The 14,389-nt window shown below is 37.4% G+C and overlaps 1 protein-coding gene across 1 annotated transcript in view; it reads right to left on the bottom strand.

The window, feature by feature from the left end:
- LOC123822834 (tenascin-R-like) overlaps window positions 1-14,389 on the bottom strand; it is a 36,336-nt gene that overhangs the window by 18,953 nt on the left and 2,994 nt on the right. Inside the window, exons 2-7 of the mRNA XM_045844980.1 lie at window positions 12,816-13,085; window positions 6,085-6,345; window positions 3,834-3,964; window positions 3,532-3,661; window positions 2,334-2,484; window positions 1,784-1,890 (exon numbers count right to left, since the gene is read on the bottom strand). Coding sequence (XP_045700936.1) covers window positions 1,784-1,890; window positions 2,334-2,484; window positions 3,532-3,661; window positions 3,834-3,964; window positions 6,085-6,345; window positions 12,816-12,948 — 913 coding nt within the window. The 5' untranslated portion in view covers window positions 12,949-13,085. The remainder of the gene's footprint in view (window positions 1-1,783; window positions 1,891-2,333; window positions 2,485-3,531; window positions 3,662-3,833; window positions 3,965-6,084; window positions 6,346-12,815; window positions 13,086-14,389) is intronic.

The raw sequence follows: 14,389 nt of genomic DNA, 5'->3' as shown, positions 1-14,389 counted from the left end.
GCATTACTTTCCTTAACTGGAAAAAAGTAATACACATTTTATTGAAATAATTTCATCTCTAAATTCAAATTTTGCATGAGATTTTTGTTCCTACTTACATGCTGGTTTAATTTTATTGGAATTCAGCTCAGAATTAAATGTGCCTGACTGATTCACAATCTTTTTTATTCCATTTCCTGTGATGCATATTTCCTTCCTATTATAATTAATTTATTATTCTCTTAACATATTTTGGCTCTGTTTTCTACCTTTTTAAATATTTCATCTACCTCTAAATGGATCTGAGGTGGCTTCAAAGAAAGGGAGGTACAATAAAATAAAAAATTATATATGGTACAAGACACAAATGAAATTATAAAGTGGGAAAGATAAAGATTTCTAATCTTGTCTGAGAAAAAAAAGCCAAAGCAACAACCTCTAAAAATATAGAAAATATTCTTAAACCCAGTGCAGAGATGAGGAACTTGAGGTCCACATGGAATGACGCTTTGTAGAAAGTCACAGAGCCAAGAATGGGGTGAGTCAGTCCTTCCTATAACAGAGGCTCCTCTACTGAAGCAGAGTGGTTATGAGGACAGAATTTGATGTCAAGAAAATGTGGATTCAAATCTCTGTCAACTTGTATAAGCTACTGAAATTTTCCCATCCTCAGTTTCCTCATTTTTAAAAAATATGCATCTATTATGATTGACAGGATAAAGGTTATCATTGAAAATTAAATAAGTCACAACATATCCTTAACAAGGTTTCTGACAAAGAGTAAGCAAGGTCAAGTTAACAACAATGACAATGATGACAATGACGACGGTGACTACTAGAACAACACAACTCCAATCTAAGCAGCTTTCACTGATTTAAAATAATGAGCTATCATTTAAAAAATCAAGTTATTTCTCATCTATTTCTAATTTTTTTAATCGGAATGGTCATTATGAGAGGTAGCAGTGTCATATCAGTTGTAGAGTTAGATACCTGAGTTAAATCTTACCTTAAATAATGAGTTATCACCACCTCTGAGCCTTAACCTACATTTTAGGTAATCTGGGGAGACCCAAGTATTAACTCAAGCACACAGGACCATGTCGATATACAAGGGCTCGAATTTTTTAGTTTCTTTTCCAGGAATTGATTTGACTCCTGCTACATTTCCCAGGGCTTTCCCTTCCTCTGCACGCAAATTCTGAAATTAAGCCTCCTCTCACACTCTGAGTTCACTGGCACTGGAGCAACATTCACACAACTACGACCCACAAGTGGCAGGGCTCTTCGGAATGTCTCAGTATGCTCAGACACGTCAGTGATGCTAATGAGGTCAAAAGAGGCAAACTGAACCCAGGTAACGCAATTGAAAACACAATACCATTTATTTTTTATCATATTCCAAGGGTTTTTTTTGTTTTTCATAAAATGTTATACAGTCAAAATATTAGAAACATACTGAGTATTTAATAATGACAGTGCCCTAGGGTTTCAGGGTTCTTTGAACTTCAACTGAGAACTTTAAGTTTCACTTTAGTAACATGATTTTATAGCTAGGCAGAAATAATTATTCTCATTTTCTAAGTGAGAATGTAATAGTTTTGCCCAAGGTCCCATAACTAATAAGCAATAAAGGCAGGAATATAACTCAGACTTTCTCCATGTAAATACAGTGCTCCTTCTCTTCAAGCATGTCATAAACCACTTCCAAGTTCATTCATTTTAAATTACATATTGGCTTTAAACACAACTATTTCCCTTAATTTTACCCATGAAAAGTTAATTAAATATAAAATGAACTTACAAGTGCTAACCGTGAGGACAGTGGGATGGCTTCTCTTCGGCCCTTTGGTAGTTATAACACTAATTGAAAAGTCAGTCCCTGGAGAAAGGCTATCAAATGTGAATGTCCTACACAGTAAGGAAAGTCACACATCAGGATATTTAGTTCAGAAACATTTGGAAAACTCTGTCTTCTCACACTACCAAAAGAATTTTATATATAAGTTTTGTTTTTATTGTCTATCATGAAAACCATTTGATATGCTTAAGCACTAATGGTTAATTAGAAAGCATAGCTTCTAACATAAAGTAATTTTACACAAATCAAAGAGTGTATATTACACACATAAGCATGACAATACCCTGAAATAATTTATTATTATCTATTTGTAGAAATAAATGTAGTATATACATCAGTTATTCTAATCACATTATAGTCTAAAAAGTTGTCTTACAAAGTTTTCTAATTTCTATATATATTAAGCCACTCACATAGTTTATAAAAATATATATAAAATGTTAGCCTTGTGTTCCATGTAACTTGACATAATTTCTTTTCAACATTACCATACCTTTTTGTGGAAGGCAGCATTTCTTCTTTCATTAAGCTTTCACTGGATATGGAAATAATGAATCCGTCCAGAAGACTTCTAGGTGAAGGCCAGCTAACAGCTATTGCACTTGAGTTTCTACTATGGTTCAGAAATTCAACTGCACTTGGGGCTGTAGCATTTAAAATACACACTTAAAATAACATTTTCTACCTCACTAAGCACCCCCTTTAAAACAACCCTGAAATAATCTCAGGATTTCTTCAAACTCTGAGGGTAACCAAGGCATTCCTTTTATTCTTCTTAGCAGACAGGAACAGTTTAGAGTCAAAAGAGATTAAAAAAACAGCAAGAATCATTTTAAACTTTTAAATAAAGTCAATATGTGTCCAGTAGTATTACACTCAATATTTCCCTTGCCTCTAAAATGTTCAAAGAGATTATATCTTGGTCTTGTACAACAACCACCCTCAGAAATATTGAATGGTTTTTAGGACTCATTCTAATTAAATATCAAATAGCAACAAGACTAATCATCAGGAAAGTTAATTGCAATCTAAATATGAAATGCTTCCTTTCTTTCCTGAGGAAAAAGTGGAATTAAGTAGTACATAATATATATTTTGTTTCCTCTCTAAAATTTTCCCATAAATAAGAAAAGAACAAAATTGCCTAGTTTATCTCTCCATTCTATTTCTTGTTATGACAGTAAAAGAATACTAGACATGACCAGTTTCTAAATACTAAATATTTATATAGAGCATCAGGGTCAAGAAAAACCAAAACAGTTATTTCAGCAGAGGAGCTGACAATTTTCCTTCACCTAGATGTAAAAACGTACATTTCACGTGCATCCTTCCTAATCATCCTTTATTCCATCCAACTGCCATGGAATAGAATACCATCTGCCATTGGGAGTAAGCTCCTAACACTGGGGAAATGGCACTTCATTGTCTACCTAACTGAACAATGGAGAAATTAAATCAGAAATAAAGAGTTTGACCAGACCCTGGGCAATCAGTCACCCTGTTCTCTAGTAATACATACACGAAAGAGGTTGTGCTCAGCCATGCAAGGGAAAACAGAAAAAAAGACAGGATAGAGGACATTGCTGGCCAATAAAGAAGATCTAGAAAGAATGTACTATTCACTAAAGCTTCTCTGAAAGAGATAAATATGTGAACACTGAATAAGACCTGATGTGCTTACATAGCTGTACCTGTCTGTATTTCTTTTATGTCAGGAGCACTGTCTTTAAAACCTTCTTTCTCGGTGCGAACTGAAAAGGTGTACATTGTGGCAGGCTCCAGGTTCCAGAATGTTGCTGCTTCTTGCACCACTTTCTGGACCTGTCAATCCAAAAGAGCAAGTTTTCACTTGAGAACTGTTCCACAATCGAACACAAGCCAAAAAGCTTGGGGGTTATTTAATTTCACTACTGTCTAATATGAGAATGTAGTAATATTGGATTCAGTAGGAAAGATTCCAGTTTAATTCCTGCAAGAGCCTTTTATAACATACCATGAAGGCAGCAGCAGAGTTTATGCATGTGATTTCATAATGCTGGAAATTCCCACCAGCTCGATTCCAGAGAATTTCTATGGAAGAGTCGGTAACTTTTCCCTCGTGGATATTCGATGGTGCTTCCAAACCTACCCAAAACACACAACACACTTAAATTCTCCTTTGATGTTTTCTAACTTGCTTTTTCCTTTAATTTATCCCTTTAAAAGGGAAACACAAAGCGCAATTTTAAAAAATACAATAAAGTGTATTAATCAACTATCTCTCTATCCTAATTAAAAATAGTTGTTTACACATGCAATGACAGCTTATAAAATATGCTAATCATGCAATACTCAGAGTCATTGTAAATACCATTACAGGCAAGTAATTTCAATGTTGCAGCGAAAACTACATAGGAGCAAATTCACAACATTCAAAAGAGGAAAAAGAGATTACAGCTTTTGAAACTATTATCATAAGCTGAAAAGAAAATGGAGAGACAGATATGAAGTTTAGACAAAGTAAAAAATCTTCTTTGTATCAAATACTGGCTGAAGCTCAAAGCAATTTTTTAAAAAATTGTATTGTTGTTTAGGTACAGTTTTCTGCCTTTCCCCCTCGTCCCCCCAACCCCAGCCATCCCCACCTCCCTCCCCTGATTCCACTCGCCTTTGGTTTTGTCCATGTGTCCTTTATAGCTGTTCCTGAAAATCCTTCACCCTTTCCCCCCAATTATCCCCTCACATCTCCCCTCTGGTTACTGTCTATTTGTTCTTAATTTTAATGTCTCTGGTTAAAAGCAAATTTTTATCTGCAGAGCTTTTATGGTTATTTTTTTAACTTTAAAGATTTCATCTAGAATAAAGGAAAAAAATTATTTCAGAAAAACTGAAAAAAAGCTGACAGCTTTAGGTTGTCATCTTAAATATTGGTATATTTTGCTGCATGATATCACAATATTGTTATATTTAGATGATCAATTATTAATTATTTTCAAAGATAAAACTGTCAAAGAGAATGCTACTCAGGATAATTTGTAGTAGAAGGAAGAGAGGCAGAGAATACCATATTGAAAAGTATATAAAAATTGGAAGCAAAAATAAAACATATACTGAGATGGTTATAAATGTTAAAATGCTGTTGGAATAATATGATTTCTGACATCAGTTTGGAAGTATCTTATGGAAGAGTTAAATTTAAACAGCAATGGAAGGATTATAATTTGGAAGAAAGAAGACTCATGGTAGTCTGATATATGTGAAGATTTATAGACAGAAAGAGGAAATCATAAAGAACCTGGACATAGTATAGTTGAAATTTTAATGTTTTTAGAATGCCATGTGATATTTGCATGGTATTTATTACTCTGTACCATTAATTTCTATATATACTAGATGAATATCTTAGATAAAATATACATGCTATAAATGTTCAAAATTAATATTTCTATATTTTTTGGTAAATTTTAAAAAAGATAAATTGACAGCTGGTGTGGTGAGGGGGCTGGGGGTGGAGGGATTGAGCACAAAAGGGGAAAAACAAGAGAAAAAACTCATGGACATGGACAACAGTGTGGTGATTGCTGGGGAGAGGGGTGAGGGGAGGTAGAGGAGGGTACAGGGGGATATGTGGTGATGGACAGAGACTATTCTTTGGGCGGTGAACAACAATGCAGTGTACAGATGACGTCTTGCAGAATTGTGCACCTGAAACCTGAATAATTTGGTCAACCAGTGTCACCCCAATAAATTCAATAAAAGGAGAAAAAAGAGAAATCAAAAACAATATGAATCTCCAAATGTAAGTACTGATATAAACAAATATAACATGTATTAACTGTAAATATTCAAAGAGGTAAGGAATACACACACTAGTTCTTTCCAGACAAATGCAGCATGGGAAGAGCAAGCACTTAGACATTATACTTTGAGAGACACTTTCAAATAATGTAATCTAGTCCTCCTCACCTGCCTGAAATTATCCACACGCCTTGCTTTTGGATTAAGGCGTTGAAAATTCTGATTAATATGCAAAGATTTTTTTTGTTAATGGATAGATTTTTAAAATTCATGCCCTCAATTTTATGCGTTAGCTCTATCCATATATTGGGCAATAAAAGATCAGGCTTAGCAGTGAGGTATTTGCAATTATCTTAAAAGATCTTTGAAAACTATTGCATTACAGTGAGCATAGATAGTCTACTAATTTGATATGTGACACAAAATCAACATGAAGGTAAAACTTACGCAAGTCCTAAAATACTTACATGTTTTTACTGCAGGCACATGATATGCATTACTGAATTTGGTCCCACTGATGGCAGAAACAGAGAAATTATATTCTGTGCCTGGGGTTAAATTGGCAACAGTTATTTTGTTGTCATGTTTCAAAGGCATGGTTAGATTTGGCCCTCCTTCAATTAGAACATGTATGCCATCAAACACTCCACCATCAGGTGTTTGAACAAATAAGATTACAGAAGTACTATAACTTTCATAAGGAATAACAATTTGCACTGGTTTGGGCTCTGAAAAATAAAAAGAGAGATTTATCATTAGTGTTTTTTTTCAAATTTCAAGCATATTTCTCTGCATTTTGTCTGTTTTGTTAGAATTTGTGAAAATATTATATGTCCATGCATTAAACTTACGTTTTCTATGTCAGCATTAGACAGAGAAACAGGCAGACATTTTGGCAGACCATATATGTACATGTATACTAGAAGTACATAATTAACTTTCGTTTTTTTGATTTGCAGTAGTAGTCTCAAAAATATACTTTGAGATTTTCCAAGTTTTCTTCTTTGTACTCATTTATTAAACAAATTCTTTTAAGAACTATGTACTAGACCAGGTACTCAAATGAAATAAATTCGGCCAGGGTCCTGCACTCCAAGAGCTCCCAATCTCAAGAAATAGGTGCACATGTCACTAGAAACCCAGATGATCAGAGTGTTACCGGTTTTAGGACACAAATTGAGAGGAAACCCCAGAGAAATTTCCAGGCTGATTTTACTAAGTTTATGCTAGAGCACAAGGGAGGCAGCGCAGAGGACTGCACTGGGGGCTGGCTCTGCTTGGCTGTTTTTATAACCTGGGGACGAGGCAGGCTTGCATGAAAGGATTGCTTCTTTTGCAAAAAGCAGGCTTGCAGAATTTTACATTTCAGGGGCAGGTGACTGCTTTCTGCAGCTGCACTGCCTCATAACTTTGTTCGTGCCATGGTGTGGGGCAACGTGGCAGACTGCTCATTATCACCACCCTAGAGAGGTCATATAGCAGTCACCTTGACAGTACAGTGATTGCTTGAGGGAAGCGGGGTGGAAAGAGGTAGAAGAAGGTAACAGGGTGGAGAGAAGGCAGGGGCGCAGGGATAAAGGTGATGGAAGGAGATTTGACTTGGGGTGGTGAACACACAATACAATATGCAGTTGATGTATTATAGAATTGTACACTTAAAACCTGTATAATTTTATTAACCAGTGTCACCCCAATAAATTCAACTAAAAACCCCACACGTGGGTCAGTAGTTTCCACATTGACAGTTAGAAGGGATATAAAATCAACTACCTCTGCATGTTTAAATAGGGAGGTGGGGATGGTAACATTCTTGCAGTCAGCCTAGCTGGCATTCCTTCTGGCCATCTGGTCCTGACTTGGCTGCCTGCACACCGGTGTTCTCCCATTCCCAGCCCACGATCCTATCCTGTCTCAAGAGCTGAGATGGTGACATGAACAAAAAGTTGCTGAGAAGAAAGGAAGAAATAACAATTCTAGTAGAGCTAGTTGGGGAAGGCTTTCCAGAGTCAGTAAAGTTTTATCAGAGTCTTAAAGGATAGTACGAGGCTAGCAAAAAGAGTGCGTGTGAGGGGGAGAGGCAGTGAGAAGGAGGGAATTCCAGGCAAAGAGAATATTTAACGCAGGCATGGAAACCAAAGAGGGCATCCTCATGTGTTTGGGAATATCAAGTTCTTTCTGCTCTTTATTTATTTATTTATTTTTTTGGAACTTTTTTTTAAGATTTTATTTATTTATTTTTAGAGAGGGAAGGGAGGGAGGGAGAGAGAGAGAGAGAGAGAGATCAATGTGCGGTTGCTAGGGGTTATGGCCTGCAACCCAGGCATGTACCCTGGCTGGGAATCGAACCTGGGACACTTTGGTTCCCAGCTCACGCTCAATCCACTGAGCTACGCCAGCCAGGGCTTCTTTCTGCTCTTTATTAGCTGAGTGTCTTTGGCACATTACTTAGTCACTCTGTGCTTTGGTTTCTTCGTCCCTAAAATGGTAAGGAGACTAGTATCTACTTTGAAGGATCACCGTGATGATTAAATGAGAGGTTATATTTATATATAAAGTGCTTGGAGCTGTGTCAGGCACACTCTCAAGCTGGTTAAAATTGTGGTGTCTGAGGAATGGGGACAAGGCCTGGAAGGGCCAACTCCGAGGCCAGATGCTATCTGTGCAAGGCTCTGCATGCTGTCCATCTGAGAGTATCCTGCAGGCACAGGGGTTTTGAGGAGACCTTTCATTTCATTTTTAGAAACACAGTTCTAGCAACTGCTTGGAGGACATTTTATACTCTCTGATCTCTTTTAAACAGCTTTAACTCAGTCTTCTACTGTGCTATTTAGAGCAGATTTGAAATTTCGGACAATTTTAATTCACACTATTTTTCTACAGGTCAGTTTTAATCTCAACTCTCTGTGGATTACTGGGATACCATCCAGTATATCCTTATATTGTCTTTCTTCCAAGTACATATCTTCTTGTAAAATACATATTCTGAAAAATGCTTCTTTCCTCCAGAGAATAATTAGATGGCCTTTTCAGTTTTATTGGTGACATCTGGTTTCATGTACTGGAACTTGTTCTAAGTTACTGTTAAAAATTTATTAGTGTGTTTCTGCTACTTTACATAGAGCCAGCATTGTGTAAAAGGATTTAGGCACACACATATTATTGGCATTCTAGAACATAAAATCTGTGCAATATATCCATCAGTTTTTTCAACTGTAACATATAACTTTCTTGCCTCTTCTATTCTTGGTGGTTATGAGAAAATGTTCAATATACTCACCATAAAAAATTTCCATATGGTATATTACTGGGTTTCAAGGCACTCTTACCATGATTTTCCTTTTGCAGTTATCTTAATTTCTCCTTTTCTCTCCATAACTAATTTATTGTAGGTTTCCTCTTTAAATTCCATCCAGCTCTCCTCAGTTACAAAGCTCTTAAAGTAAATGTGGCTTTTCTAAGGATAGGATGACATCCCACAAGTGTCCAATCCATCTGAATCTGTGGGCAGTGATCTGCGAAAGTTTCTAAATGTGCCTTGAGCAGCAATTAAAGATCTGGGGACTGGAAATGAGTGATGGTGTAGTCATGGAAACAATTCATTTCCATGTTCTTGGGTGCCAAAGACATCGTCCCAGGAGAGACACAACTTTAAATAGGCAGAGTCTAGTTTAAGTTCTGAATGTGGAGTCAGTGATAAATGTGGGAGTTTTCCCTCAGCTTCACTTGTCCAGGGAAATGGAGCCAATGGCCTTAACACACGACACATTAAACCTGAGGCTTCCCCAAGGCTAAAACGGTGTGGAGTAAGACAAAGTTCTTCCTTCTCTTCAAAATTATATCCTGAACCTCTGGAAACTCAAGTTGGAGAAGATTTCACTTTTAAAAAATAAAAGCTATTGACATATTTTGGGGACTACTGGTGGGTCTCCACCACTGTTCTGTGACCTCTCTTCTCAACCATTCCCTTCAAAAGCTCTTTCAAAAGAAGCTCTAGCACTGGGGGCTGTGTGATGTCTTTTCACTATAAGATAAACTAAACTAGGCTAAATTCAAAGGCTTTTATTACAGACAAGGTAAAATGAGGTCTCAGGAATGCCCAGTCTACATTAAAATGTATTCTACACCAAGCGGCAAAGAGAAAACACGAACACCAGCTCCCCTACAGTTCTTGCTCCCTCAACAGACGTGGGTACAGTTAACTCCTCCAACAGAAGGAGCCCGCGTGCATAGCTGGAGCAGCGTGCTGTCCCACTGAGAATGGCCACAGCTCCTCCACGCCTCCACGCCTCCACGCCACGCCCACGGAAAAATAAACGCCGTAACAATGACAGACACTCCCACAGTGCTTGCTCGGTGTCTGAGCCCTATGAACTTCAAAAAGTAGATAAGATTCTTATTTTTCTCATTTTAGAGAGAAGGAAATGGAGGACCAAAAAGTTTGAGTGACTTCCCAAAGGATGTAAACTGATCATTGTGGAGCTGGAATTCTAACACGAGCAATCCAGTCCCAAGGCCCGTGCTGTAAGACGGACTTCTCCCAAAGAAACAATTTATGTTTCAAGGTGCATAATAATAACTGGAAATCAAATTTTTCTAGTTATTTTCAGAATAATTTAGGCAGACAGAGAGAGACGTTTCAAAGGAGAAAGGGAAACAAAAGAATATGTAAATTTGATTTCCTTCTACATGTCTGTAAAAGTTCATTAAAAGGAAAATACCCCTCAGTGCTCAATTGCCTTAAAGTGTATGGGAGAGAGAAAATTTGAACATAGTAAATAACAGTTATCAACAAATACTGGTTGAATGAATGCATGGAAAGCATCAATTCTACTCATGCACCTTGGAATAGGTTAATATTTGTTTTGTCATCTTGAGATAAGTACAAATGGTAAACGATAAATAATCTGGTGATGCCAAAAGTGATTATCAAGCTTAAGAACTGGATAATAAGGCCAATAAGATTATAGGAAATAGTGAAATGCTCAAAGGAACTACATATAATTCACCAGAAAGAAAGGAACTATGGACCCAGGGGACTCAATGGGTGTTTCCAAACATTTGATGGCCTTTCCTGGGAACCTGAGAGTCCATCTGCTCTGGGATCCCCTGCTAGAGGACAATGACAGGAACGCACTAAAAAGAATCAGAGGCTCTGTAATGAAAATTGCGTATCAGATTGGCAAGAAGGTCTTTGTTCTGCCTTCAAACCCCAATATTTCATTATTCTTTCTAAAATTTATAGGTGTTAATCCAAGTTTTAGCTTCCATGTTGGAGAGCAGTTTTACAAATAACTGCTTAAATTAATTAACAACTGTGCTTATACCCAAAGATACAGAGCTGAAAAAAATTCAAAAGAGATCACTATCTAGAAAAAGGAAGCAACATTTTTATAATTTAGATGGAAGATGGGTGAAAATATGCTAAGTTCCCTAGAGTCAAAGAATAGGACTTAGAGCTGGAAGACAATTTTAAAGTGTACTCATTGATCTAACATTTTAGAGAGATAACTTAGCCACCGAGACAATATAGAGAAACTCTAACCTCATACAGCTAATAACTGACAGATGTAAGACTAGAGTTCATTTCCCATTTATACATACTAATTTTAGCACTTCCATTCTGCCAATAAATCATAGGCATGAAATAAGTTTTCAGCAATAGCTCTTTCTTAGCAGTTTTCTTTTTCATAGCTTTTTTCTATGATAATTATCTTTATGTTGATTTTCTTAGAAAATTAAGTATGAAAGTGCCATTCATGAATTTAGTTTTAGTCTTTGGAGGATGAAACAGGAAGACTTGATGCTAGCTGAGGGGAGACACTGCTGGTATATAATTTTGGGGGACCAATCATCTTTCCACCAGGCTGCCCTTACTGAGAGCCACAAGGCCTGTGAGGTCCAATGATGTTTCCTTCTTCAAAGTCACCACTATCCACCCAAATTGCTCAAGTCAAAACCCTAAGCTTCTCCCCTCCTTTATTTATCATCAGTGCACCAGCATTAAAGTGTGGACCATCTACTCCCGTAAATATAAAATGTATCTGCCCTTTCCCATCTTGTCCACCACAACCTTTTGTCTGTATTCTACAACAACCCCTTACCCAGTTTCCTTGCCCTTTCACAAACCATTCTTTGCATGTAGCTTGTAACATAGTTCACACTGTCACTCTCCTGCAGAAAACCCTCAACGGCTTCCCATCGCCTCTCGAGAAACTTTCTCACAAGCATAGACTGTAAGGCCTATGTGATCTGACCCCTGAATGTCTCATTTCCTAACACCTTTCTCCTTATTCATCAGGCACCACACATTCTGGCCTTCTTTTTCAGATATACCAAACTTCTTTCTGTTGTCCAGCCTTCATGCTAGCTGTGTATATCTAAAGTATCCTTCTCCCATCTAATTCCACTCTGGCTCCTTATCCCTGAAGTACCCACTCAAACGTAACTCTTCTCTTACAGCCTGTTTACAACAGAACTCTCCTCCCCTCTTCAATCACCCTCTATCACATCACTTTGCATTTTCATCCCTAATGTTTATCACAATGTATAAATATGTATAAATATTATTTCATTCATAAATTTTCTTTTTACTTTTTAAACTGTGTTTCCTTAATAGATTTTTCAATGATTACTCATTGAGTAAATTAATCTTTTGAGAAAGGACAGGGAAATTTTTTGCTTGTTTGGCCCTAAACTTTCACATACTGTCAATATTTCCTTCCAGCATGCCACAGCATGCCTTTGTTAACATAGTGACAATTATAAATGCATGCAGCTATGTGTCGGGCACTATTCTGAGTTCTTACATTTACCAAGTCCACTATCCTCAGAGAACCCCATGGCATATACAATTATTTTCTCCCATTTTGTAAGTGTAGAAACTGAGGCATACACAGGTTGAGCACATTGCCCAGAGTTACTCAAAGAGTTGAACCCAGATTCAAACCTAGGTAGTGTGGCTTTAGGATCAAGTTAATCATAAATGATGCTGCCTTTATACAAGCAGGGAGCATTGTCAAGACAAAAGGGATAAAAATCACTCTAGGTCCTGAGGCTACCTACCACTAGGTAAAGCACACCAACAATCTACTTAAAAAAGGTGAAACCTACTCCCCAAGGAGTCTATAGGGAATATTTTATAGTACCCCAAGATCAGCAAATACCTGCTAATAATGAATGAAAAGTATTTGGTTCTCACTTAGAGTTTGTTGAATCGTTACCAGCTCACTCAAATTCCCATTCATCACCGTTGCCATTCCAATGTCATACGTCATCCCAGGGATTAAATTATCAATCTTGGACCTATTGTCATCCTTGACAAAAAGATTCATGACTTCTTTTGCATCTGGTATGGATTTGATTTGAATGTAGACCTCGTGGCTATCTTGTGGGAATTCCCACTGAAGAATTATACTGTCCTCTCCCACATCTTCAGGGTTAGCATAAACTTTCTGAGGTGGATTTATGCCTTGGAGAAATAGATAAATAAATACGTATCTTAGTTTATTGTCAGCAGCACTCATTCTATTGAATAAAAATATCTCAGTTCAATGTAAATTAGTATTTAAAGTAATTTAAACAAATCTTAACATTACCTTCTCTTAAAAAGAAGTCATTTTGGAGAAAAATATGTCTTATTACTATGTAAGATTTATCAATATGATTAAAAACAAACATTATATGTCAACAGAAAATAGATGGAATTTTGCAAATTCTTTAGATTTTTAAGCGGTTTATCAGGGTAATGTTCCTGTTATTGAAATTATTCAGCCCCTTATCCAATATACACAGGCACCGACTATGTGCCAGGCATTCTCCTGGGCATGCAGAGTGCATCAGTAAAAACACAAAGGTCGCTGCCTTGTGGAGCTGGAAATGGACAACAAACAACACATATACCAAATGTTTACATTACACAGTACTTGAAATACAAAAAGCACTAAAGGAAAATGTAAACCACAGTTCAGGAGATCAGCAGTGGGGTGCCTATAGGAAGGAAGTCATGGTTTACATAGAGAATTCAGGGCAGGTGTCTTTGAAAAGATGAGATTTTGAGCAAAATACTTGATGAGAGAGTGAGACACACAGGATTCTGGAGAAGAGAGCTCCAGGCAGAAAAAACATCTAATGCAAAAGCCCTGCAATAGGAGTTTACCTGGCATCTCCAAACACAGAGAGAAAGCCAGAGTGAATGGAGAAAGAATAACAGGATGAGGCCAGGGGTTAACGGAGCACCAGGTCACACAAAGCTTCATAGGCCTTTACTTTGAATAATACAGGCAGCAACTACAGGATTATGTGCAGAGGCATAATCTTGCCTGCATGATAAAGAATCGCTTGGGCTGTTTATGTTAATAGCAGTCTACAGAGAAGGCCAGTGTTGGAAATAGGGAAGCAAGGCCAGTCACCTGGGTGAGAGTGGCGGCCAGGGTGATGAGAGCCCTGAGGGAAGTGGGGACAAGTATTGGGATTTGGGTTAATTTGAAGACAGAACCGACAGGATTTCCTGACCGATTGAGTGTAGGCTGTGAAAGAAACGCAAGGGTTAACAACACCCGCCAGGTTCTGGCCCAAACAACTGGATGAAAGAAATGACTGTGCATTGATGTGGAAAGGGCTGTGAGTGAGGCAGGTTTGGGTGGGCGCATTTGTGGTTCAGTTTTGGACATGCTCAATTTAAAATGTCTCTTAGATTGCCAAATGTGATATATTGAGTAGGCAGTTAGGTATTTAAGTCTGGGGTTCAGGAGAAAGGTCTGAGCTCGCGGTATA

The sequence above is a fragment of the Phyllostomus hastatus genome, unplaced genomic scaffold (assembly GCF_019186645.2).
Source record: "Phyllostomus hastatus isolate PE091 unplaced genomic scaffold, TTU_PhHast_1.1 phas_contig_432, whole genome shotgun sequence".
In the NCBI taxonomy this organism is placed as follows: Eukaryota; Metazoa; Chordata; class Mammalia; order Chiroptera; family Phyllostomidae; genus Phyllostomus; species Phyllostomus hastatus.
The sequence above is the reverse complement of the archived record's forward strand: the minus strand, read 5'-3'. Positions and strand labels throughout refer to the sequence as shown.